Source organism: Oncorhynchus gorbuscha, linkage group LG10 (assembly GCF_021184085.1).
Source record: "Oncorhynchus gorbuscha isolate QuinsamMale2020 ecotype Even-year linkage group LG10, OgorEven_v1.0, whole genome shotgun sequence".
Taxonomy (NCBI): domain Eukaryota; kingdom Metazoa; phylum Chordata; class Actinopteri; order Salmoniformes; family Salmonidae; genus Oncorhynchus; species Oncorhynchus gorbuscha.
Window position 1 is genome coordinate 24,039,061 of NC_060182.1, and position 27,532 is coordinate 24,066,592.

The 27,532-nt window shown below is 43.9% G+C and overlaps 3 protein-coding genes across 4 annotated transcripts in view; 2 read left to right on the top strand and 1 right to left on the bottom strand.

Annotated features, from left to right (window-relative positions):
- The window catches only part of LOC124045717 (collagen alpha-1(II) chain-like), a 29,360-nt gene extending 24,690 nt beyond the window's left edge, over positions 1-4,670 (top strand). The window contains exons 45-53 of the mRNA XM_046365265.1: positions 282-389; positions 504-557; positions 675-782; positions 915-968; positions 1,591-1,698; positions 1,807-2,095; positions 2,300-2,487; positions 2,770-3,006; positions 3,195-4,670. Coding sequence (XP_046221221.1) covers positions 282-389; positions 504-557; positions 675-782; positions 915-968; positions 1,591-1,698; positions 1,807-2,095; positions 2,300-2,487; positions 2,770-3,006; positions 3,195-3,341 — 1,293 coding nt within the window. The 3' untranslated portion in view covers positions 3,342-4,670. The remainder of the gene's footprint in view (positions 1-281; positions 390-503; positions 558-674; positions 783-914; positions 969-1,590; positions 1,699-1,806; positions 2,096-2,299; positions 2,488-2,769; positions 3,007-3,194) is intronic.
- A 1,106-nt stretch (positions 4,671-5,776) lies between these two features.
- LOC124046851 (aladin-like) lies at positions 5,777-15,066 on the bottom strand. Its single transcript, XM_046367642.1, has 14 exons — positions 14,971-15,066; positions 14,597-14,700; positions 14,427-14,482; positions 14,211-14,302; positions 14,052-14,098; positions 7,885-8,028; positions 7,672-7,789; positions 7,455-7,573; positions 6,947-7,007; positions 6,792-6,882; positions 6,595-6,667; positions 6,437-6,504; positions 6,268-6,346; positions 5,777-6,172 (listed from the first exon to the last, which is right to left on the bottom strand). The coding sequence occupies exons 1-14, from the start codon at positions 15,064-15,066 to the stop codon at positions 6,055-6,057; spliced, it is 1,266 nt and encodes a 421-aa protein (XP_046223598.1). The 3' UTR covers positions 5,777-6,054.
- Positions 15,067-15,859: 793 nt separating this feature from the next.
- LOC124045718 (mitogen-activated protein kinase kinase kinase 12-like) lies at positions 15,860-27,506 on the top strand. 2 transcript variants are annotated; one of them, XM_046365266.1, is made up of 14 exons: positions 15,860-16,074; positions 17,518-18,080; positions 18,963-19,146; positions 19,373-19,564; positions 19,712-19,870; positions 19,971-20,129; positions 20,329-20,437; positions 20,834-20,943; positions 21,289-21,405; positions 21,683-21,817; positions 21,993-22,704; positions 22,810-22,877; positions 23,158-23,455; positions 26,190-27,506. In XM_046365266.1, the coding sequence occupies exons 2-14, from the start codon at positions 17,579-17,581 to the stop codon at positions 26,349-26,351; spliced, it is 2,907 nt and encodes a 968-aa protein (XP_046221222.1). In that variant the 5' UTR covers positions 15,860-16,074; positions 17,518-17,578; the 3' UTR covers positions 26,352-27,506. The 2 variants fall into 2 exon arrangements, with proteins under 2 accessions (XP_046221222.1, XP_046221223.1); XM_046365267.1 differs by having other exon boundaries at positions 17,518-18,071.
- Positions 27,507-27,532: the final 26 nt, after the last annotated feature.

Sequence of the window (27,532 nt, forward strand, 5' to 3'; positions counted from 1 at the left end):
GAAGAATGAAGTATGTTCTGGGAACGTTCTTGCAACATCAGGCAAACGTTTTATACAAACATCGTATAATCATCAGCACAACTGGACCGTTTTTGTGTTATGAGAATATTTGCCACATCCTAACAAATGTTTCAGGCACATTCACAGAACCAATTTGGGTTTGCTGAGATGCTTACTTACCTGCATTATGCACCAATCAAACCAATCAGTCCAATTGATGGATAAGATATCAAATGTTCTTGAAATGTCCTTATATCCTATGATCTTCTCTCCACCTGTAGGGTGAGCGTGGTAACACTGGTCCTGCAGGTGCACCCGGCGCCCCCGGCGCTCCCGGTGCCCCCGGCCCTGTTGGCCCCCTGGGCAAGCAGGGAGACAGAGGAGAGGGAGTGAGTACCCCTACAAAACTACACACAATATGAATGAGAGAAATGTTGTTGTTTTGTAATTGATGGTACTTGTTGTTAGCCTGTCTAATGGAAGAACCTCACTCTTGTTTTTAGGGTGCTCAAGGACCTGCCGGACCCGCTGGACCAGCTGGCGCTAGAGGAATGGCTGTGAGTGTCAACGTTCCTCATTGTGAAACACACACACCACTCTCTAACTATACCTACTGTAGCTGTACCTGCATTGGCACACTGAGTTGATTGACACCCTCTGCCTCTCCACATTAGGGACCCCAAGGACCCCGTGGAGACAAGGGAGAGGCTGGCGAGACAGGAGAGAGGGGACAGAAGGGACACCGTGGCTTCACCGGTCTGCAGGGTCTTCCTGGACCTCCAGTAAGTCACCCAAATCCTCTGGCCACGCTGCACCAGTTATTATACCTCTCTATCTGCATAGAAGTAGAATGCCTGACTTTCAATGTGGAATAAGTTCTGTTCCCTGACTTCCTGTCGTCATTATCTTAACAGGGCTCCGCTGGAGACCAGGGAGCTGCTGGACCTGCCGGACCTAGTGGTGCTAAGGTGAGTTCAGACGAAAGAGAAGAAGAGGTGGAGAAAAGAACAGAACACTTCTCTAATCCCTCCATACTCTGATGAGACAAATATAGACTACTCATATACAGTAGTTATCCCATGCTATGATAATGAGAGGCACAGGCTAGTCATAATCCACCAACACCAATTATAATCTAGTTCTAATCCTCCAACACCATGATAAAGTGGAGGACGGAAATAGCCACTGTTTTTAATTAGCCTATTCTATGATAACAAGGAAGGCTAATGCTTTTATGATTACAACATGCTATGGAAGAATGGAAGACAGACGGGAGAGGTTACTACTTTTAAAATAATCCATTAACACAAATTGCATGATAAAGAGAGGGAAAGGGCTGGCCACTACAACGTGAATCATTTTATACCCAAAGTGAAAAATGCTACATTTGTAATGTCCAATAAGCAGGTTGTTCTTGAATTAAAGCGAGAGTACTCTCACACATAATCGACAACAATTGGACAATAACATATCAGGTAAAAGTTTAAAACAATGTGAAACCAAACACTAAAGGGGGGTTTACATGTATTTATGCTATGCTAGCATCCATATGTATGAGCCATGACTGACCCACCCTATCCATCTCCTCAGGGACCCCCTGGCCCAGTCGGCCCCGCTGGTAAGGATGGATCTAACGGTCAGCCTGGACCCCTCGGACCCCCTGGACCTCGTGGTCGTTCTGGAGAAACTGGCCCTGCTGTGAGTAACGCTTGTCAACATTAGACTTACCTGAATATACTTTATATACTGTACATGTAGCAGCAAAGGTCTTAAAGTCTTCATATTTGATCTCCTCTCCTCCTTCAGGGTCCACCTGGTAACCCCGGACCCCCTGGTCCTCCTGGTCCTCCCGGCCCTGGCATCGACATGTCTGCCTTTGCTGGCCTGTCTCAGCCTGAGAAGTCTCCGGATCCCCTGAGGTACATGAGAGCTGACGAGGCGTCCAGCTCCCTGAGGCAGCACGACGTGGAGGTGGACTCCACACTCAAGTCCCTCAACAACCAGATTGAGAACCTGCGCAGCCCTGATGGTAGCCAGAAGAACCCTGCCCGCACCTGCAGAGACCTCAAACTGTGCCACCCAGAGTGGAAGAGCGGTGAGTGGGGGAACGGGCAGAGGAGAGGGACAAGAGAGTGAATGGAAAGAAAAGAGAAATGGATTTATGGAATTTTGTTTTTTATTCATCAAGGAAGATTCCCCCAAAATATAGTGTAGAAAGGAAAGAACACGTGTATAACATGATTAGTCCAAACAGTGCTAGGGGTTGAACCATCTTTCCTCTGCTCCTCTCGTTCTTCAGGTGACTACTGGGTGGATCCTAACATTGGTAGCACAGCTGATGCCATCAAGGTCTTCTGCAACATGGAGACTGGCGAGACCTGTGTGTACCCCAGCATAGCCAATGTGCCTCAAAAGAACTGGTGGACAAGCAAGAGCAACGACCGCAAACATGTCTGGTTCGGAGAGACCATGAATGGAGGATTCCACGTGAGTCTCTTCTCGCTATCAATAATAATGTCACTGGCACCTTTGAGTGAAACATAGCTACTCCTTTAGTAGAACTTAATTTCAAGGGTTATCCTGATCATCAGTCAAACCCTTCCTCAGCGTTTCCTTTTATAAATTAAACCTATATTTCAGCCTCGCAGATAATTGATAGACATCACAAAATCCTACCATCCATAAACCTATGACCTCCATATGACCTCCATTTTTGCAACTGCACTCGTCCTTACCATGTCACACTTAACCCTCCCTCTCTCTGTATAGTTCAGCTACGCTGAGGACGGTACCAACGCTGCCAGTATCCAGCTGACCTTCCTGAGGCTGCTGTCCACGGAAGCGTCTCAGAGCCTCACCTACCACTGCAAGAACAGTGTGGCCTATATGGACGCATCCACGGGCAACCTGAAGAAGGCTCTGCTGCTCCAGGGCTCCAACGACGTAGAGATCAGAGCTGAGGGAAACAGCCGCTTCACCTACAGCGTTATGGAGGATGGCTGCAAGGTGAGAGGGATAGGCACTGTCAAGTTAGGTCAGGGAAAGGATGGACATAGTTAAGTAGGACCATGGGGGAAGGCACAGTGCGGTCACAGTAAAAAAAAGGGGAAAAAAGCCATTTTTCTGTTATTGTAGTCTATGGGAATATCTAGAGGGTTAGTGTGCTTCAACATGTCTCTGTTGTCATCCCACAGAAACACACAGGCCAGTGGGGAAAGACTGTCTTCGAGTACAAAACACAGAAGACCTCCCGTCTGCCCATCGTGGACATTGCTCCCATGGACATTGGAGGAGCGGACCAGGAGTTCGGTGTGGATGTGGGAACAGTTTGCTTCTTGTAAAGTGAAATAAACACAACGGCAAAAAAACTCAAATATGAAAGAAATAACTCAACTATGAAACAATACACACTCTACAAAAAAGAAGACTGACTTTTTTTTAAAAGGACACTTTTTCTCTGGCAAAGTGCTCTCCAAGTTGTACTCCATGGATGTTAGCGCTGAAGGACACCGGCGTTCCAGCATTCCCTGTCAACCCACTTCCTGAGATCCAGTCATGTTTCCCATGGCCCACAGTTGACGGGAATGAGCCAGGAGGAAGAGGACCAAGCAAAGAGACGAGTGATGAAGAAACAGAAACATGACTCGATGTCACTTATTTATTGTCTAAACCTTACATGGGCAGAGGTTAGGTACAGTAGGACTGGGGAGCTTCACCATAAGAGCAACACAAGCCCATCCTACCACAGAAGACCTAGAACCTCCCACTTCTACTCCACCTCCCTCCCCAGTCTCTTCCCCAACCGAGCTACAAATATGCCATTTTGAATCAATGTGGAGCAAAACATATTTTCAGTTATTATAGTCCAAGTCCTCCAAATGTTTTTTACCATCAAGACGAGGAGAGAAACTTTTACTGTGCATTATAAATATTTGGTTCTGTGTTGTAAAAGTGTGTTTATAAAACAGCCAGATGGTTTTATATATATTTCCACATTGTGTGTGTACATGTGTCTAGATATATGCACACAAACACTTTTTGGAAAATGAGGATTCATTTGGGATGTATTTTTCCATTGTCTTTTACCCCTTCACTGTCCATTAGAGGAAAATCTTACCTAGTTCACAAACAACTTACATTTTCTAATAAAATTGGGGAAAGTTGTAGTCATCCTGATTGTTTAAGGCTACCTCACGCTGAAAAACACAGTGAAAACATTCACCTTAAATCTTGAGCTGACCAACATGTGCTTTTGGGTGGAACTGGGGCTGAACGGCCATCTTTGCTTTGGGGTGCTCCATCTTCAGAAGGTGCTATGAGTTCTAGAATTCAGTCTCTGCCAATCCTCCCCCCCCCCCCCAATTCCCACTAGCCTCACACCACACATACACACCCCACCCTGGAGGACAGGTGCAGCCAGGCAAAGAAGAGAACCAAGGGACTTTCGGTAGTACCCTATGGAGTCCATGCCCCACAAATAGAATCACGGGACTCCAAGGAGAGCCGCCCAAACAACCAGGGTGGGTTGTCTCTGTGTGTGTGAGGGTGTGTATATTTGTTTTGTTATTATTACATTTTATGATCATGATCATTTTTTTTTGTTTTGTTTATTTTGTTACACTTTTAATTGATGTAAATTGGAAATAAAGAAAATACCAAGTAACAATTAAGTTGACTTTTAACTGAGTTTCTTTTAAATAAGTACAGAAAAGGTATGAGGGTTGGATAGCTTTTTCTGTTAACTGAACCCAAGGCCTGTGTACTTTGTTTTTGTTGTTGAGAGGCCAGTTACCATTTTTAAATGTTTGAGTGCATGGCATGTGTGTAAGTATGCATGTGTGAGTGTGTTTTCCTATGAGAGAATGTCACAACACAGGAATGAAAGTACTGTATTCATTCACCGGTTTCAGGATGGTGTCAGGCATGGTTGGCTTCTTTTTGTTAGAAGACATAAATACAGTAGAGCAAATGATGTGCTGAATGGAATTGAAGTATTTTGTACATTAACAGTAATGTTTTAAAGATGCTTCAAGACATGGCCACGTAGGTTTTTGTCAGCGTTTGGTGATCCGCTTGTCTGTTTCCCTTATCCTCTCCACTTCCGCTCTCCTCTCTGTACCTCTCCATATCTTTCTTCTGAGCAATAAAAATTAGACTGAAAAGACTAAACAGTGATATTCTTCTTTAAAGGGAAATTATTCTTGTTATTACAAACTGACATTATCACAAATGTCACATTTTAGTTTACTTAAATCTTTTAGAGTTATTCTTGACCGACAGTGAAGGGCAAATCAGGAAGGTAAAACATCAAACTATCATATTAACGCCAGATTGTATACTTATTCTATACTTGACAATAGAGTATACTCCTTTACCTAGAACATGGAGATAATTTACGAAACATCATTAAAGACACACTGAAGCCTCTTGATCAACTCATTCACCTCTTTTGCAGGAACAAAGTGCGATGGCTTGACCTGAACCTCCTCCCACCAACCTCCGTCTTGGACTAGGCATAAAAAGACACATATCCATTTGCATAACACTTTGTACACGTTTATTTAACAAGTGTTCCAAAAATGATAAATTGTACTTACAAACATGACTTGAAATATAGTTTCTGTGTTAGAGTGTGTGTGTGTGTGGTTGGCGTAGTCCGCTGGCCTGCCCTGGGACAGGGGGGGGAGAGGGGCTGCCTCCAAGGCCGGGCTGGGGATTCCCAGCACTCAAAGCAAAAAGGCACATGAGTAATCTTTCCATTAGACCAACACTGTGGAGAGACAACATCACTAGTGTCACTGAGATGAGTTTAGCGCCACCTAGCTAGACCTCGTGCTCTATTCACTGCAGCACATCAATAGCCATGTCAAATGGAATGATCAGTGTGTAGACCGTGTACAATTTCTAGTTGAAGTCTCATTGCCCATCTTTCCCATTCAAATGACATTAATGCATAAACTACTTTTGAGTAAAACAAAAAACAAACAAATAACTTTAAAATTGAAAGTAAACTATAGCGTTAAGATCAGTTTAAGCAGCACTGTGGGGAAACATCTAAATGCCTGGTGGTCCCCTAAATGTAAAGAACAGCGTTTGTAGAGACTGACCACAGTGAGCTGGGTTGAATTGCATCAGTCTGGGCTCTGTCCCAGCCTCCCCCTGAACAAAACCACTGACACACATAGACAGACAGTTATTACCACTGACATACAGAGATACACAACACTGAGACACCCTCCTGGATATGTAACATACTAGAGAACCTACCATGGCAGAAGCTTAAAAGCGGGGTTGATTTGAGTCTTGAACACTGCGATCATGGCAGCGTGGCCTGCTTCAGCATCTCCTGATGGAACAGGTAAGAGGAAGGAGGAGGGACGATGACAAAACATACTTTCCAACTTGGAGAAAGAGGAGAGGAGGGAAGGAGCCTGACCTTTGAGAAGCACGGCTAGTCTCTCTCCTGTCGGGTCCCACGCTAGCGACTGGATCTCTCCTCCGACCCTGAAAAACATGCATACACAATAGGCTAATCTGTAAGGTTAATCAATAACTAGTTTAGTGAATGACTAGTTGACCCAGGACTTTCCTTACGCCATATCTCCATCTGGTGTATTTAAGGTTGTCTCAGACAGGTCGGCCACCACTGTTGCTGCCTTCGGCATCCCTAGTGGAGAAAGAGGAGGACTTACATCAAAACAAACAACGCAAGCACACAGCACATAGTGTAAAACAACTGTAAGAGGTTGGTGTGCTTCATATCATACATGGTCTTGTGTTTGTGTGTGTACCTGGGGTGTCAGTAAAAGTTAGGGCATAGATGACAGTCTCTCCTTGCACACTGAAGAGCAGCCGACTCCCATCAGGACTCCAACTGCCAGACTAGACAGTTACAGAGAGACAGTGAGCCAAACACACAAACACTCACACAGACCAGGTGTCTCACCTGACAGCGTCCCTTCAGACAAGGCCACCGCTCGCAAATCCACATCCTGGTTTCCCAAACCCTGCAGCAACACACATAAGACATACCACTACTGTTGAAAAGTTTGGGTTCACATAGAAATGTCCTTGTTTTTTTAAAGAAAAGCACATATTTTGTCCATTAATATAACATCAAATTAATCAGAAATACAGTGTAGAAATTGTTAAATGTTGTAAATGACTATTTTAGCTGGAAACGGATGATTTTGAAGGGAATATCTACATAGGTCCATTATCAGCAACCATCACTCGTGTTCCTTTGGAAGACCCGTTTTATTGCTTCTTTAATCAGAACAACAGTTTTCAGCTGTACTAACATACGTGCCAAAGGGTTTTCTAATGATCAATTAGCCTTCTAAAATTATAAACTTGGATTAGCTAACACAACGTGCCATTGGAACACAGGAGTAGGTTAGTTGCTGATAATGAGCCTTAACGACATAAAGCTCTCCTGCACTACTGTCTCTGACCTGAAGAGGTAGGAGGGTTTAGCTGCCAGCACGCGACTGCCATCAGGGGACCAGGATAGGTACGTGACTCCTCCCCCTCGGTAGAGAGGCACACAGCTCTCAACAGCTACATCCCACACCTGACAGAGATAGAGACAGAGAGAAAGAGAGTCACAAGGATGTTCCAGCATCACAGTTGAGTAGCAGTAGAGTAGAGGTTGAGACTGCTGGTTCCTACCAGCATGGCAGTGTCCCTGGGAGAGGCCGACACCAGGAGAGATCCGTTAGGTGACCATGCCATGGAAGTGACAGGGGAGTGGCCTGGGTGGGACAGGACCTGGGCACAGCCAGAAGGTCTGTGAGAGGGAAGAAGAGATAGAAAGAGATTGAATGAGAAATAGGGAGGACGTAGAAAAAGAAAGTTGAAGAGTATAATAATGAGCATGTATACCTGGTAGAGAACGAGGTGGGGTCCACGTGCCAGACCAGCAGGCAGTTGTGACAGGCCACAGCCAGGGTAGACACACACAGAGGCTTCCACTGCAGGGCTGCCACACTGTGCTGCAGACGGTGCTTTAGGGTGGGAGTATTAGCACTGAGGGAGAAAGAGACAAGAGTGTTTGAGAGAGAGAGACGGAGAAAGAGACAGAACAAGTTTAACACCGCACTAGATTGGTCTGAATGAATATGATTTTGAGGACATAGGTTTTATCTGAATCCAGGAAACCGCCCCATACGAAGATTCTCAATTGGTTTTGCTCGGCTCCTCACGTCCTCTCCTCGCCTTTTGAAAAAGGTAAAAAATAACCAAGAAGAGGCGGCGAGGAGAGGAAACAATTCCGCTTATATGAAATGACTCTCCTTCTCCACTTGCGTCATCATGTAAATCACATTTAGGAATCCCAAAATAAATATGTTTAGTAAAAATGTAATTAGATAGTTGTGCTAGACATTTTATAGATAAAAGTTAAGTAAAGGTAAGTTTTGTTTTCAAATATGTGCATTCTTTTCTCCTCAGAGAACACTACAGCTGTTTCAAAAGTGGTGTGACTGGTTTCAAAACTCTTCCGCAAGAGCCGACCGTAGGATACTCTTGTGAACCCTCTGCCGAAGGATGTAATCGAGGAGGTGAGCATATTCCTTCTGTTCATCTACTAATGAATCGGCATTCTCCTCAACCACTTATCAATTTTCAGGCCCCGGACAGGAGGACGGAGGGGTTGAGAAACTCCCATAGTGTTTAATAGTCAACGACACAGCCACGGAAATCTTCTCCTATGTAATCTGGACGTGCGTTGGTTGTACCCAACTCCCTAACGACCGTCAGGTCATTAATGCCTGGTACTGAGGGCTCTATTATCTATCTAACCAGGTCATTAGGCCTGGTACTGAGGGTTCTATTATCTCTCTAACCACTCTGACATCAATGCAGATGCAATTGAAAATCTCATCAAACACTTACCATAAAAACCGTATCATGCTTTTAAAACGTACTTCACTGTAATCGATCAATTTGATGAAAGTTCAACAAAAGGTTGAAACTGAGTGGAAAACATGGTCGTTGTGGATATTGTTTCAAAGTCAAACACGGATATGGACAGCGCTTTCTAAGGTGATGATTCATTCAAAACACCCATATGCATATTATAGCTTATGCATACATATAGGCCTATATATGAGCCCAAACCTAAAGAAAAAAAGGTAGTGTACACTCAGTGTACAAAACATTAGGAACACCTGCTCTTTCCATGACAGACTGACCAGGTGAAAGCTAGGATACCTTATTGACGTCACCTGTTAAATACACGTCAATCACTGCAGATGAAGGGGAGGAGACCAGTTAAAGGATTTTTAATCCTCGAGACAATTGAGACATGGATTGTGTATGTGTGCCACTCAGAGAGTGAATGAGCAAGACAAAATATTTAAGTGCCTTTGAACGGGATATGGTAGTAGGTGCCAAGCGCACCGGTTTGAGTGTGTCAAGAACTGCATGCTGCTGGGTTTTTCACGCTCAACAGTTTCCAGTGTGTATCAAGAACGGTCCAAAGGACATCCAGCCAACTTGACACAACTGTGGGAAGCATTGCAGTCAACATGGGCCAGCATTCCTGTGGAACACTTTCGACAATTGAGGCTGTTTGGAGGGCAAAAGGGGGTGCAACTCAATGTTAGGAAGGTGTTGGTAATGTTTTGTACACTAAGTGTACAATACATAGCCTAATAGCCTACTGCATAGGCCTAAACGTAGCAGAAAAACATATATAAAATAATAAACATTTATGATTTCTTTGGAACATAATTGATCAAGCCTATAGTCCAAAAATTAAAACAATTCTAGTAATCACCAGTGAATGTGGACTGTATTATTACGCATACTCTATTCATGAGTCAGAGAAAACGTACAGGCCTAGGCAAAATGCTATTGGTTCATTGATTGTGCAAGGCGGCATAAAGCATTTGCCTACAATTAGAGTGAATTTGTAATTGATGCATCCAAACAGACGATCTACCTGCGAGAAATTTTAATGGACGGCAACTTTAAGCCAAGTATGATCGGTAATACATTTAAAATGATGGGCTTAAAATGGACTGACCAATTATTATCAGATGTTTACAGACAAAGGGACAGATACACTTGAGAATCTATCAATAAAGTACAACCTCCAGAACTCTGTTATACAATTATTTACAAGCAAAGAAGCCATCTTACTAAAGCAGTGGGACCTAATAAAACGCTTAGTGATATACATTTAATTAATTACACTGAACAAAAATAAAAACACGTCTTTACATTGTGTTGGTCCCATATTTCATGAGCTGAAAAATACAGACATTTTCCGTACGCACAAAAAGCTTATTTCTCTCAAATGTTGTGAACTAATGTGTTTACATCTGTTAGTGAGCATTTCTCCTTTGCCAAGATAATCCAATCACCTGACAGGTGTGGCATATCAAGAAGCTGATTAAAAGGCATGATCACTACACAGGTGCACTTTGAACAATAAAAGGCCACTCTAAAATATGCAGTTTTGTCACCCAACACAATGCCACAGATGTCTCAAGTTGAGGGAGCGTGCAATTGGCATGCTGACTGCAGGAATGTCCACAAGAGCTATTGCCAGATAATTGAATGTTAACTTCTTTACCATAAGCCACCTCAAACATCGTTTTACAGAATGTGTCAGTACGTTCAACCAGCCTCACAACTGCGGACCACGCATATGAGCAAGCAGTTTGCAGATGTCAACGTTGTGAACAGAGTGCCCCATAGTGGCGGTGGGGTTATGGTATGGGAAGGCATAAGCTACGGTCAACGAACACAATTGCATTTTATCTATGGCAATTTGAATGCAGAGATACCAGGACGAGATCTTGAGGCCTATTGTCGTGCCATTCATCTGCCGCCATCACCTCATGTTTCAGCATGATAATGCACAGCCCATGTCGCAAGGACCTGTAGACAATTTCTGGAAGCTGAAAATGTCCCAATTCTTCCACGGCCTGCATACTCACCAGACATGTCACTGATTGAGCATGTTTGGGAGGCTCTGGATCGACGTGTATGACAGTGTGTTCCAGTTCCCGACAATATCCAGCAACTTCGCAAAGCCATTAAAGAGGAGTGGGACAACATTTCACAAGCCACAATAAACAGTCTGATCAACTCTATGCTATAATGAAGCATAGCCTAAATCACAGGTAGTTATTTTCTATTGGCTCGCACGCATAAGCAACTTGAAAAGCCCACAACGGTTGTGAAATATGAACACGAGACTCACATCCTTTTGAAAATATAGATTGCTATTATGTTCTATGTGTATCATGCTGAAGACAGTCCCAATTTAACACTATATGCCTGCTCCCCTGCTCCCTAGTAGGTGTAGAATCTACACCCAGGCATAGCTCATAGAAGAGCAACAAGTATGCTTTTTTGTCCTGGCGTAGAGCCCATTTTACGTCAGACGTCCCACTTACGACCAACTGGTGCAACTGGCCCCAGAACACCATATATACCATAAAGCAGTGGTCACCAACCTTTTCTGAATCAAGATGACTTTCGAAGTAAAAAAAAAAGATCTACCGTTCAGATATTCTTTTTTTACATGATAAAATAAAAAATAAAAAAACATGAATCTAATAAAAATGTGATTTGTGCAGTAGGCTTAAAACATTATTGTCTAATAGGCCTGCCAATACTGTCCTTCTCAGACCATATTATATTTCAAAAGTCGAGCTTTGATAACAAAATAGATCAGTTGGGGCAGCACTTGCAAGTCACAACTGAGCATAATTTGAAATAATTTGTTTTCTTATTTTACTGGACTGCACCTGATCGTCATGGTGATTTCAAGACAACTGGGAACTGGAAAAAACGTGGTCAAATCATGACATCAGCGATCTTCTGGTCGAAAAATGTGAGCTCTAGAAAGATACCCAAGTTTGTGACTTGGAATAGAGAGTTATTTGACCCTTCAAAACTATTTTTCCCAGTCAGATCTCATTTTGTTTTAAAGTTCCCAGTTGTCTTGGAACACACTGAAGTTGGAAATTTCAGAGTTCCCAGTTGTTTTGAACACAACATTAGTCTCAGCGGAGGGAGGGAGAGAGCAGCAGAGGGCCCGCCTCTCACGGCCCCTGCTCTCTCCTCCGGTGAGACTTACCAGAGAGAGGGGACTTCAGGAAACAGCAGAGGGAACACCCCCCTATCCACATCGATGGAACAGTAGTGGAGAGGGTAGTAAGTTAAGTTCCTCGGCGTACACTCAGGAGGCTGAAGAAATTCGGCTTATCACCAAAAGCACTCACTAACTTCTACAGATGCACAATCGAGAGCATCCTGTCGGGCTGTATCTCCGCCTGGTACGGCAACTGCTCCGCCCACAACTGTAAGGCTCTCCAGAGGGTAGTGAGGTCTGCACAACGCATCACCGGGGGCAAACTACCTGCCCTCCAGGACACATTTACATTTAAGTCATTTAGCAGACGCTCTTATCCAGAGCGACTTACAAATTGGTGCATTCACCTTATGACATCCAGTGGAACAGCCACTTTACAATAGTGCATCTAAAACTTTTAAGGGGGAGGGGGGGTGAGAAGGATTACTTTATCCTATCCTAGGTATTCCTTAAAGAGGTGGGGTTTCAGGTGTCTCCGGAAGGTGGTACCTACACCTACACCACCCGATGTCACAGGAAGGCCATAAAGATCATCAAGGACAGCAACCACCCGAGCCACTGCCTGTTTACCCCGCTATCATCCAGAAGGCGAGGTCAGTACAGGTGCATCAAAGCTGGGACCGAGACTGAAAAACAGCTTCTATTCTCAAGGCCATCAGACTGTTAAACAGCCACCACTAACATTGAGTGGCTACTGCCAACACACTGACTCAACACCAGCCACTTTAATAATGGGAATTGATGGGAAATGTAAAATATATCACTAGCCACATTAAACAATGCTACCTAATATAATGTTCCCTACATTATTAATCTTATATGTATACGTATATACTGTACTCTATATCATCTACTGCATCCTTATGTAATACATGTATCACTAGCCACTTTAACTATGCCACTTTGTTTACATACTCATCTCATATGTATATACTGCACTCAATACCATCTACTGTATCTTGCCTATGCCGCTCTGTACCATCACTCATTCATATATCTTTATGTACATATTATTTATCCCCTTACACTTGTGTCTATAAGGTAGTAGTTTTGGAATTGTTAGCTAGATTACTTGTTGGTTATTAATGCATTGTCGGAACTAGAAGCACAAGCATTTCGCTACACTCGCACTAACATCTGCTAACCATGTGTATGTGACAAATAAAATTTGATTTGATGGCGATACTCTACTTGCACCACATCTGCCTCATGCACATATTCATGTTGTTCCTATGAACAGAGAATGTTAAATATTCCTCATTATTAAAATAGACACGACGACCTGCAAATAATAATATAAACGCAGGGCTATTGATTCACTTGTCTACTCATTCAGTATAGTGTGGATTTTGGTATTTTATTAGGATCCCCATTAGCTGTTGCAAAAGCAGCAGCTACTCTTCCTGGGGTCCACACAAAACATGAAACATAATACAGAATGACACAATACAGAACATCAATAGACATGAACAGCTCAAGGACAGAACTACATGCATTTGTAAAAGGCACACGTAGCCTACATATCAATGCATACACACAAACTATAAAATAATAAAACAGTGTAGACGGTGCTGAATATAAACAGACAAACTCACTCAAAAAACAGCAGCTCTTTGCTATATTCTTTGACGCTCTCTCTCTCTCTCTCTGGTCAAGGTTTTATGAATCTCAGGTAGGCTAGTATAACATTTTGCTGTGGCCGGGGTTGTGGAAACTGTAGGCAAGGTGATTTGAGCGATCCAAGACAAATACAATTTCAAAAGGAGCGCAAGCAAGTGATCGACTCGGAATGCCTTGAAGATTGACCTGACCAGTCGATCGTAATCGACCGGTTGGTGACCATTGTCCTAAAGTTAATAAATAACTCATATTGGACAAGGACATAAGAGAGGGTATATTTAAGGATCTAATTGGGGACAAACTAAAAAGGTAGTCTTACCAGTTGAGCACCTGGGAAAACTCAGCGGTCACGTCCTCGCTGCTTAACTGAAGACAAATGGCAGACAACAGTCAAAACACCCTGGCAAGTTTAGTATTGTCTGATTGTTACTGATGGAAAATGTGCCATGTGAATTGACTGTGAGACTGGGCCACTTACTGTGAGATGAAGGAACAGAGAGCCGTAGAAGGAGGAGACCCACCGTAGCAAAGCCAGGACACAGCTAGAGCTAACCTCTCGCCACTTGGGCACTGGGAACACACACACATTAAAGAGTTACACACTCTTGCATGATAGAACACTTTCTTATCTGAAGCGCAGTCTGCATGTAATATTTTCAAGACCGTAAAATAATGAAGATAACATGGCACTCACCCTCTGCACTGGAGTTGGCTATTTCATTTAGGAGTCCAGAGAGGCCTGCATCACGTCTAGCAGACAGACACAGAGGTAGGAATTAGTGAACAGGGCCTTAGAATTGACTGTGTGCGTCTCTGTCTGTGTATATGTGTCACACACACCAAGCCCCTGCACTCCTTGTGTACAGTGTCTCACAGTGGTCCCGAAAGGCTGCCTTGCTGCTGCTCTCTTGGCGGCTGCGAGGTTTCAGTGACTCTCCCGGGAAGTACAGATTCAGAGGATGTGAATCCTACAGCAAATGGAAATACATTAGACACATTATATATATATACACACACACACACACACACACACACACACACACACACACACACACACACACACACACACACACACACACACACACACACACACACACACACACACACACACACACACACACACACACACACACACAATAAGAATAAACATCTAAACATTACAGTGACAAACAGTTTTTGGTAACTGAAGTTTGTGGTGACTAGTACAAGGATTGGCATTGATATGATAACCCACCCACCCCAAACCAGACTGCTGGATCTGTGTTGGACTCGTCGTATTGAGAAGTCTCTCCATAGCCGGGCAGCGGAGGGGGGAACAGAGCCAAGGAACACATCATAACCACATTACTCCTGAAAAATACATCACATTTAATAGCTCAACATTCAGCCATCACATGCAGATGCTAGCTTAATTAGCTAGCTAGTCACTAACGTTAGCTATCTCGCAAGCTTGGCTGGCTAGATTGGATTGACACTTTAGACTTGCTAGACCGACAATTACTAAATAGAACTACACAGTTGTCCATGTACTGTTGATACCTTTATTTTTCCTGTAAAATGTAGCTAGGTTTACAGCAGCTTCAAACAGATTGGCCAGTTAACAAATCCCGCCGTGCTGGATTCATAAACTACGGAGGCCTGTAAGAAGGCATACAAAACGGCGAATTTCCACAACGCGGACATACTTTTCCCAGAGGTGAATACTCTGCTGTCATCTATCGGATAAATAGTGGCATTACATCCTACTTCTGTTCGCAGTTCACATTGGTGCTGTTTCATCCATTTGTGACATGGATGAAATAAGCAAACTGTAAAAACGTGCTGGTTGTTTGCAATTCAAATGCCGTTTTGATGAGTGAATGCATGGTGTGTAGACCTTGGTGGACAAATTATTAGCTATACCACATTTGAACCGTTAATTGTGTGTGCAATTTAGAGATTTCCGAAGACAGAACTAAGTAGTCAGTGGAACAGACATGACACGAAGACAGTTGATTAAACTTTGCTGAAAAGATGGAAACCATTGTACAGTTTTGTGGGGGCGATATCCACGCCCCCTTGTGGGTTTGCAACTCCGTGACGTCAATTCAGCACTAGGAAGGAGACAGCTCCCTCCCTCCCCCAACCCTGCGCGCCTCACGTTCCATGAGTCCCCGGTTATTGATAACACAATTTGCCCGCTGGGATTCGTTCTGATAATGTGAACTCGTGGGAAGGGTCTTTCATGCAATACAACAACAGACAGCCCGGAGAGAAAAAAAATGACGATTTCTCTTCATTATTACATGTAGGAAGCTGAACCCACCCCTTACTTGAGAACGCGACAGCAACCAGACAGAAAGGTAATGGAATGTCATTCAATTAATTATATTATATATTATGATGAGATATTCAGGTGCGTTGCCTCATGCAATGTACTCTGTTCACATGAGCATAGGCTACCACCAGGTCAATCTGGCAAAAAATGCATACTCGTCGATTAATACGAAAAATCATATTTCTGCATCAGCATCCTAGTCTGTTACGAAATATTTTATGTTGGTGCTAAAGTTCGGTAAATCTACAGACGCTGCGGCAGTTAGACTTGGCATGGACTTGTACGGTTCGGGCATTAATTGACGTACGTCGACTGTGATGCTAGTGAGTGTCATCATCACATCCGTGGTTATTTAAAGATTGATCTTCCTGTGCTTGTGTGAGAAAAAGCTCCTTCACACAGGCCCAGTGTTTTTCCCATTTCACGCTCTCTATTCGCTCGAGAGTCGCGGTTCCCATGTGGCAATTCTCTCTTACACACACACACACACACACACACACACACACACACACACACACACACACACACACACACACACACACACACACACACACACACACACACACACACACACACACACACACACACACACACACACACACACACACACCTCAGTGGTTAGGGTTGCAATTTCGTCATATTCTGCAGAACTAAAATGTCAGGACTGAAACACATACAGTATTGTATATGTATAGTTTGCAACATTAAAATGTCAAGCCAAGCATGTATCAGGACCATAAGTGTCATTCAATGCATACAGTACCAGGAGAAGCATAGTACTCATCCTTATTGATTCCAGCAGTGCACCATCCATATCCATCACAGTGTAAAACAAGATATAGGCTATCCTGACCTATGGTGACCCTACAGGAATCACCCTGGGGATAAGGTCAGGTCTATTTTGTAGTCAGTGCTATGTCCTTGGTTCATTCATAAAACTATTCCCCATTGACTAGCCTTGTAATTACCAGACTGATTACCACTGTCGCGAACATTCATGTAAGCGTGCAAGATCAGGCGGCTTGAGATGCTACTGTTTGACTGCCTCAATCCCATTCATAAATATTAAGATGTGGTCTGCTGAATAATTGAGGCTTTTGTCTTTATTGAGGAGAAACTGGATGTAATGGTTGACTTGCTCTCACATGAGTTTTTTTAAAGAAAGAGTAAGATTTATTTTTTTCTCTCCCTCTCCTCTCCTGCAAAGTAAGGTCCATCTGTCTGATGGTTCATCTGTTACAGACAGTCATTCTGCATAGTACTTGATTACAATAATCTATAATTTACTTCAACTATGTACCATACTGACAAGGCCAATCACACATCATACACTGTTTTAAAATGAGAAGTCTAGATACAGGTCTATTTCATCAATGGACAGCTTTGAAACAGCCAAATGAATTACACTGATTTATAGTGACTCATTGCATTTTTCCTCTCCTATTCATCTTTGTGTCACTCCATCCAGGCCTCCCCTTCTCCCTCTCTACTCCCATACATCATTGGTTACTGTGTTGTGGGACCCCCTGATGAGTGGGACCTGCCTCCATGAGCCCCACGCCCCCTCCCCCTCCCTCTCAGGCTTCAGCACCCCCATCTCAGAACCTACCTTCCGCAGGCTGGATGCAGACCCCCCCGCCTGCACCCCAGAGACCGACCTGACCCCCACCCAGTGTGTCCTCCGCAACGTGCTGTGCATCGACACAGGTGGGGCACCAGTTGTGTCAGGCGGAGGTGAGGGGTGCCCCCACACCTGTGGCAGCAGCCCGACCCCCAGCGACGGGCCCCTGGCCCACTTTGACAACAGCGTGCTGAAGTTGCACGAGCATGAAGCCTGCCAGTGTGGGGGCGGGGAGGAGGCAGGGCTTAGCTCAGAGGCTGGGGCCATCAACAGCCAATCAGACAACATCCGGCTGCAGCAAGGAAGTGGAGGGTTCCTGGAGGGGCTGTTTGGCTGCCTGAAACCCGTCTGGACCATGATCGGGAAAGCCTACTCCACCGAACACAAGCATAACCAGGAAGGTGCGTGGAGTGAGTATAACAGCCAATTCTATGTCACTTCACTATTTGCACAAGGTCTCCTGTGTTTAACAAAGACGTTTGTATACTTTTAGGATACTGAATACCTAACCAATACATGAGAGACACTTCAGAATATTTCACTCTGCGTAGGTTATGTACGACACTGAATCTTTTGTCACTTGAAATGTTAGATAGTCAAGATGTTGAGGTAAATCCGCACACCATGGTGATGCATTATATACTGTATAAAGGTTCAACTTGACTTAATTTCATTATGGAGGCACATCACTAAAGTGGCTTCCATTTTCCTCACTGTTTATCACTCGCTCCTGCCACCATGCCCCACTTTCTCTTTACACGCCCCCTACAATGCTGCTGACGTTACCTGTGCACTAGACTTATTCACAGTTAGCTACAGACGACACCAGCAGCTGCCTCCACAGCAGCAGGTCCCTGGAGACCCCAACTCTTCTCATGAAGAATTCTCCTGCTTGTCTCTCTTATCCCGCCTACTGGCTTCTTTTTCCTCACAGTGACCAAATTCTCAGTCATTCATCTATCTAATGTACTCTCATGACAGATGATGGAGGGAAGAGAGATTAGATTTGGGGAGATGTGCAGCTGTTTGCCTCTACATCTCTCCCCAACTGCCATCGTACTGTACACTGAGCATATTGATCAAATCGTAGCTATGATGGTACCATGGGTAAAACACCTACTCATTTGCCGATGTAAAGTACTTTTTTTCACAGTTAAGCTTCCTATAAACAGATGATGAGGTTTATATGATACAGGCCAGTAAGCTGGTCTGCTTACTGGCCTGGAGTCCTCTCCATCTGCCGCTCATGGCCTGTGACGGACTGTTTCCTTGTGTTGATATTGTGTTTTTAGAATCCTGGGAAGTTCCGTTTGAGGAGATCTCAGACCTGCAGTGGGTGGGCAGTGGGGCCCAGGGTGCCGTCTTCTTGGGGAAGTTCCATGGAGAGGACGTGGCTGTCAAGAAAGTCCGGGACATCAAGGAGACGGAGATCAAGCACCTACGCAAACTCAAGCACCCCAACATAATCACCTTCAAGTGAGGAAAACTCCCTGACCCAGACCCCAAGAAAGCAGTAGAGATTTCTATGAACATATCAACTGTTCGTCTGAGCTATTGTAGCCTTGACCAGCAGTAACTAGCACTCCATCAAGACTTTCATCATCAGACACTGACTTTTTCAAATGTTCTCTTCTTTATACTTGTCTCATTGCCTCCTCCGTCCCTCTCCCCATTCCTCCTACCTCCTCTCTCACTCCCCCAGGGGTATCTGCACCCAGGCTCCCTGCTATTGTATCCTGATGGAGTACTGTGCGCAGGGCCAGCTGTACGAGGTGCTAAGGGCGGGCAGGAACATCACCCCCTCCCTACTCATCGATTGGGCCATGGGCATTGCCGGGGGCATGAACTACTTACACCTCCACAAGATCATCCACAGAGACCTCAAGTCCCCCAAGTGAGTCACTGTGCTGGGTATTATCAAAACCATCTGCCTATAGACCAGAAGGCCCCAAAGTAAATCAATTAGCTCTTTCATTAAAAAAATGTATTTTCTGGCTTAATAACATCTAAAAAAAATAGTTTTTTGCTCTATCCATGGCAGTATGCTGATTACACATGATGACTTGGTGAAGATCTCTGACTTTGGCACCTCCAAGGAGCTCATTGATAAGAGCATGAAAATGTCTTTTGCTGGTACCGTGGCCTGGATGGCCCCAGAGGTCATTCGGAATGAACCCGTATCAGAGAAGGTGGACATCTGGTAAGTGAAGGAATTCAACTTATTGACCATAGAAAATAGGACCAATGCAATTCCATCTCTGATCAGTGATCACTAATATAAAGAGTGTTGTGAACTGCAGGTCGTTTGGGGTGGTGTTGTGGGAAATGCTGACCGGGGAGGTCCCCTATAAGGATGTGGACTCCTCCGCCATCATCTGGGGGGTGGGCAACAACAGCCTGAACCTCCCTATCCCCAAGAGCTGCCCCGATGGCTTTAAAATCCTCCTGAGGCAGTGCTGGTGAGTGGAGATGGTGGGAGGGAGGGGGAGAAAGAGAGGGATGGTGGAAAAAGAGGAGAGAGGAGAGAGGAGGTAGTGGAAATAGATAGAGGGAAATTATTTCCTTTGAAATCTTTCCTAGGTAGACTTGGCCCATGTAGATCCATAATGATTATATAGGAGATATACCAAACTTGTCTCTCACTCCTCGGTTTTGCAGGAACTGTAAACCCAGAAATAGACCCTCTTTCCGTCAGATCCTCCTCCATCTGGATATAGCCTCAGCTGATGTCCTCTCCACCCCACAGGAGACATACTTCAAGTCTCAGGTAGCCTACTGGACACTATGCCACACACACACAACATAATGAATGTATACACAAACAAACACATTTACAGAAACGCACACACACACATAAACACACACACACATAAACACATAAACACACACACACACACACACACATAAACACACACACACACACACACACATAAACACACACACACATAAACACATAAACACACACACACACACACACACACATAAACACACACACACACACACACACGCACGCACGCACACACACACGCACACGCACGCACACACACACACACACACACACACACACACACACACACACACACACACACACACACACACACACACACACACACACACACACACATACACACAGAGTGCCTAAGTCAGTGTGTGTGTTGAGCAGGCTGAGTGGCGGGAGGAGGTGAAGCAGCACTTTGAGAAGATTAAGTCTGATGGGACCTGTCTGCACCGACTGGACGAGGAACTGATCAACCGACGCAGAGAGGAGCTCAGGTCTGTACCACAACACTCTGACAGACAGAGTTACTCTTCTCTTTTACCTGCTGGAAGTGATGCAATGCCAGTATTGTATAAGAGAAAGCCACCAGTGCCTTGTTATGAGCTGTGTAACTACAGTACAGCAGTCCAGGGTCATGTTGACAGGCAGTTTCACTAACATCAAATGGCTCCAGTTCCTTTACTCTTCCTTTATCTACCTTTGGAGATATACAAAAGAAAGAAAGAGATGGAGGGAAAAAAATCAAATAAATAGGCTCAGGGCGCATTTCTGATACACAGCATTTGGATTCTTTCATGCGTAAACATGATGTCACTTCTTGTGCACTGTTTTCTATTCAGGCACGCTCTGGACATCCGTGAGCACTATGAGAGGAAACTGGAGAGGGCCAACAACCTCTACATGGAGCTCAATGCTGTCATGCTACAGCTGGAGCTCAAAGAGAAAGAGCTACAGAAGTAGGTGGATCCATCAGGCAAAGCACTTCAGTGCATGTGGAGTTGTTCAGCAAATTCTCAGATCATTTATAAAGATAATTCTAATTTAGCACATCAATCATATCAGCTAGGATGGTATATAGACTTACTGAACAGGCAGTGTTTGAAAATAAGTGGATAATAAGTATTTGGTAATTAGGGTTATAGAAGATACAAGTCATAGAAATAGAATATGTAGAACAGAGTAGTTATTGGATTTCGCATGCAATCAAATTTAATCGTGTTGATGTGTACCTAGGAGAGAGCAGTCTTTAGATAAGAAGTTTCCAGGACTGTTCAAGCACCACAGCTCCAGACAGACTAGCTCCTCCAACTCCATGGACAAACTCATCAAGAAGAGAAACGTCTCACAGAAACTGCCCTCTGGAAAGAGGTGAGCGTTAATTCCGAGAGCCAAAAGCATAGGAGGCAAGGGTAGTTCTAATGTGAACCCAATGCAGAATTAACTTACTCATGTAACCCAATTGAAAGCACTTTAAATAAATGTATAATCAGATTATATCACAATGTACCTGACCATTGTTTTCTATTCTATCCTGTTATCACAGGCCAGACATCCTCAAGTCAGAGGTGATCATTCCCAAGATGGATTCCTCCGTGATGCAGGTCACCATCCCCTCCTGCACCAACAGGGGCTCCACGTCTCCTAGCCGCTCACGGAGGATCAAGACCCGCCACCGCAAGCCTGGCAAGGGCAGCAGTGGGGACCTAGCTGGCCTGAAGGCCACTCAACCCTCCCCTGGCGGGGACTACCCTGCCCAGGCCAACAGCTTCAGCACGGAACCCTCTAAGCAGCTCCTGGACCCCAGCGCAGTCTTGCGGGCCCTGGGCCACGAGCAGCAGCAGAGGCAGCTGTCCTCCTCCAGCCCAGACCTCATATGCATCACGCTGGCAGCTGAGGGCCAGGGGAAAGGAGAGACCACCATGGGGGGGCTGGAGAAGGGTGGCAGCCTGAGTGCCTCCGCGGGCCTGGGGGGGTCCGAGCGGGGAGCGGCAGGTCTGGATGACCTCACAGAGACACCCCCGCATAGCAACACTCCCAGTGAGGACGCAGCATCATTCCCCTTCTCTAGCAGCCCAGACTCGCCATGTGGGAGGGGGGTGGCCGCCGGGAGGGGGTCTGTGCTGGGTGCCCCACGCCTGCCCCACGATGGGGACTATAAGGAGGAGGGAGTGAGTGGTGTGAGGTTACCCCGGGTGGCGTCAGGGCACCTCACCCCCTCAGCTATCCTGTACAGGGCAGCCATCACACGCAAACAGGTACAGTCCCAATGAAAAGCTAGTCATGTTCAGTATGTACTCTCTCCTTTCATCTCTGTGAATGTGTTTAGCTAACTCCCTCTGTTCTATGGGCTGTGTCCACAGAGGCGTGGCGTGTCTTCGGAGGAGGAGGAGGGGGAGGTTGACAGCGAAGTGGAGTTGCCACGGAGACGGTGAGAATGTTGCTGTACTCCAGTACCCCAAAAACTGCCCGTAATTTACCTTTGTCTCATCATTGATCTGTGATATGATTTTAGGAATCACAGGGTTTGACACCATTATGAAAATGACATTTGTAATTCCAATCAGAGATGTTTTGTGTTGCTAGTATAAGTGAATCTGCAAGTGACATGCAGTATGATGATTATTAATTATGGAATTAATCAAAACTGAAACAAAAGTGGATTCTTCCTTTCTTTTATCTCCCTCTTCTCTCTTGTTCGTTCTCCCCAGACGTCCGACCAGCATCAACCAGTGCCAGTCGGGGTCCACCTTCAGTTCAGAGAACCTCTCTGTGTCAGACGGCGAGGAAGGTCACACCACCGACCACTCCCACAGTGGCACCCCGGACGTGGTCAGCACCAACACGGACGACCGTCTGTACGACCGCAGCGATGACCTCCTGTCGCAGGGGTCAGAGTTCCCGGCAGACAAAACGGACCTGGCGCAGGGCTCTGACGGGCTGTCTGAGAGGAAAAGTGCTCTGGGCCAGGTCAAAGCCCTGCTAGATGCTGCACAGAATCCTAATGAGGTAACACAATCTGATACTGGCACTTTTGTAGCGCACATCCCCGCAGCCCCTGCAAGATGGGGGGGGGGTCCATGAGCTTTGACCTAGCTTTAAAAATCCCTCTTTTTTATAGTTAAATGTTTTTTATTCAGTTCCATTATTTGAGCTTAAAATGTACATTTACGGGAATTTTATAAGGGAAAAGTTTTTGTTTTTGAAATACTTTCAGTACTATAAATGTCCATGTCAGTTCTATGCTTGGAAATGCCGTTGTCTGGAGCAAAGCATCCCAATATTTTTGCAATAATGGATATTAGCTGAAAAATTATCTTATGTAGTTTCTTGCAATAGCCCTCTGTGACTTTAAAGAATATTTTTCTCAAAACTGTAATTCTTCAAAGATGTTTCTTCAAGATATTTCTTCAAGAAATAGTCAGAAAAACACAAAATTCTTCCGATTTTTGTCTATTGTCAACTCAACTCCATCAGAATACTGAAAGATCTGATAGAAAGGTTATGTTTTTATTTGGGATTTTCAAATTAATAATTTTGCATATTTTACAAATGTTTGTACTGAATTTTTGAGGCAAAAATTATGTCTGTTTTGAGTATCTGTTGTCAAATCCGTCAGTGGCTTGTCACCCCGTCTCTGATGGCTAACCCCCTTAAAATATATATTTTTGTCAATATTCTGAATTATGTTTTTTTTATTACTAGCTAGGTTTACATCTAATTGGTGACAGATTTTCATGCGAATACTCCAGAATCCGCAAAAATAAAATATGCGCATTTTCCCACCAGTTGTATGTTTCCACTAAATGGACTTGTTGAGAAAAAAATCAGTGCGTGATGACGAAGTGCATACAAAATGTACTTTTTCGTGATAGTTTTGTCTCAAAAACTTTTGCGTTAAATAGCAAATGTGCCTCCATCGGTCTTGGCGCCTGCGCTCTAGCCAACAGCTTGCAGATACAGTGCGGGTAGGCAGTGCGGGTTGTCTAGTCTTCATGATGAGATTCTTATGGATAAGAGCAAGAATATTTGTATTTGTTAAACGGTAGTCAAGCATCGACCATCATATCACCAGAATAAGACCCTCGATATTTATTGGAAAGCAGCATCAAGCTCATAACCGTGTACTTTCCACACTGTGTAGTTCATCGTAATTTATTTCATATGTAGCCTATAAACTGCATTGTTTCCTGAGTCGTAGTGGGAGAACCACACACCATATCATCACGTGACTTCAAATTTACTTCGAAATGATGGTTATTTTTATCAATATTTGCGCATAACGGCGTTTCCATCAACGTTTCCAACATAATACATTTTACCCATTTACCCACACAGAAAGATTCCGTAGAGGTTAAACAATTGAAGTATTTGCTGTGCAAGACCTAAGGGATAATGTTTGTTTTAGAAATGTTGTTTTATGTTTTAAATCTAGAAATGCATGCATGCTTTTTATGGTGTCTGAGTTAATTGTTCATTTTTATGGTGTCCAGTTAATTGCATTTCTTCTTTTTTTTTAAGAAAAGGAGGTTGTTCTTTTACCTGGTGTGATATCACTTTGGTCTATCAAAATATATATTAAACATTTTGTAAATATTAAGACAAATATTTGTGGGAAAAAAGAATCCCTGTGCTCTAAAACAGCAAAATATTATGTCAGCCTTTTAGCAAAATGTGTAAAATAGCATGAGATTAGCTATAAAACTGCCATTTTTTTCTCTCTGCCCCATGTCAAAAATAGCATTTACTCAGACATCGCGGGGGCCCTGCGACCTTTTCCACATTTTGTGTTAGCCTGAATTTAAAATGTATTTAAATTGCGATTTTGTGTCACTGGCCTACAAACACCGCATAATGTCAAGTGGAATTATGTTTTTTGAAATTTGTACTAATTAAGTAGCATGTTCGAACATGAGTAAATAGAGCCGAATATATTTATGAAATTCACCTTGTCTGAGAGAGATTTACATGGTTATCAAAATGTCAAGCCACACGAAACACAGCCCTTAATTTAATCGTTTCTAAAATCCCCTATGGGAAAAATGAATGGTGGGAAAACGATTGGAACCATTTCGCTGTTTGACCGCTAGGTTTTATGGGTATTATGACACCTCCACTGTGGGGCTGCATAGCAGCTGTTCGTCTGCTATTGCACAAGTCAGCTTGATTGGTTGCGGTCTCTCCCTCGCTGCTTCTCATGTCACTCGCTCACACAGTACGTCCCCTACCCCGCTTGCTAGAGCGGCAGCGCTCTCTCCCTCTCATGCTTTACCAGCTCTGGTTCATCAAACATGATTTTCTGCTGCTTCCCTCACTCGGCTCGGCCCTGGTTTGGATCCGACCATGTCTATACGGAACGGGTCTAGTTGTCCTCGGGTCCGTTTGGAACGGGTCTCTGTATTTAAATTGTTTTATTTATGCATATCGGGTCCAGGTGGGAAAGCCCCAGGTCCATTTTGGAATGGGTCCAACTTCACAGCTGTATTTAATTCAGGCTGTAACACTACAAAATGTGAAATAAGTCAAGGAGTATGAATACTTTCTGAAGGCACTGTACTTGTACCTATAATTTATCTATTCATTACCACCAGTTTCTAATCTACGATTTCTAGTGTGAAGTTTTTTTAATTATACCACAATCTCTTCTTCGATAGTGATTAACGGTTCCCATAACTCTGAGATTTCAGTTGATTCTGTAATCTACCTCTAGCATAATGTTTCTCTCTCCATCTTTACCCCTCAGAGTCAGGCCCTGTGCGACGACTCAGACTGCGACAGCGCTGAGCTTGACCAGTCAGGAAGTGGGGAGCCCAGTCGTCCACCCAGTGCTGGGGCACCTCCATCAGGGTCCCATTTTGGGCACCAACGAGGGTCCCCACAGGGGCCCCAGACAGGGCCTCTATAGAGCCAACACACTGGACACTATAGAACTACAGCTACCTTACAGTCAACAACAATCACAAGAGCCTACATACGCCAGTCTCTAAAGCAGGACTTGACTGAATGTGATGAGGGGTCACATCCACTTCGCCTGAGCTATGACAACTTATCTACCAGTGTCTTATAAAGCAATATGGGTTTGTTAGTTAGCAAGCCTTCAGAAGACGATGCAGGTGATTTGTTATAAACTGATAGCAGTTATGACAGTTTGTAATATCTGACTTGTTTAGATTTGATTTTATAGACTTTAGATAAAAGTGTTAATACAAGTACCTATAGCCACTGCTCCAGTTCAGGAAAAAAATATACTCAGAAATACAAACTGTCCCCTTTGGTATCTTGCCATCTGGTACTTTACCATCACTGCTCTTGGAGGAGCCTAATTTCACATTCACTTTTTTCTCTCATGCAAATTAATAATGTAGATATCACATGACAAATCTAAATGTATTTTACGTGTAAGACAAGAACTGATGTAAGTAAGAAAAAGCCGTATGCAGCCCAATGAACAAATGCATGACTACACATGCTTATATTTTAAGTTTTGGATGTATCCATTTTATATTTTGTGAGAAGGTTTACACTTTTTTACCTTGTATTATTTCCATATATTTTTATTATTATTGATGTCGGCACTTAAATAGTTATGTCAAAGGGGAATGAAAATCTCACCGAAATGTTCCCTTTCATGGATAGGTCCCTCAGTTGGTAATGTTAAAGTCATACTTTGATCTTAACTCTGAGTTTTGAATACACATCCCTTTAAGATCACACAGGAATTAGTCAGAACAGAGAATACTCTGGTAGAAGTAGTGGAATAGTAAGCATCCTTTGAATTTCAAGAGGTTTACACATGAACTGTAAAATAGGAATGATATCAAAATCCAAATATTACGAGGAACAATAAAATAAACTGTTGGTAAATGGTCAAGGTGTGACAGGTGTGTTATATTTGGGAATATGTAGCTTTGAAGACCCTATGACTAGGTGATACCCCTGTATGACAAAGTCAAATCCAATAAAAATACAACCAAAACGCACAACAACTACATTGTACCATTTCTATTCATTGAGTTCAGGCAGTTTATTTTTACATTAGTAGTAGGAAAGTTACTCATGTTTACCCCAGGAAATGTTCAAATAAAT

Coding starts and splice junctions, on each gene's coding strand:
- LOC124045718 (XM_046365266.1), top strand. CDS start 17,579: ATGAGTGGGACCTGCCTCCATGAGCCCCACGCCCCCTCCCCCTCCCTC. Junction 20,438..20,833: donor AGACATACTTCAAGTCTCAG/GTAGCCTACTGG, acceptor TGTGTTGAGCAG/GCTGAGTGGCGGGAGGAGGT. Junction 23,456..26,189: donor CTGCACAGAATCCTAATGAG/GTAACACAATCT, acceptor TTTACCCCTCAG/AGTCAGGCCCTGTGCGACGA.
- LOC124046851 (XM_046367642.1), bottom strand. CDS start 15,066: ATGTGTTCCTTGGCTCTGTTCCCCCCTCCGCTGCCCGGCTATGGAGAG. Junction 14,483..14,596: donor CGGGACCACTGTGAGACACT/GTACACAAGGAG, acceptor TCTGTCTGCTAG/ACGTGATGCAGGCCTCTCTG. Junction 6,347..6,436: donor ACTAGCCGTGCTTCTCAAAG/GTCAGGCTCCTT, acceptor CTGTTCCATCAG/GAGATGCTGAAGCAGGCCAC.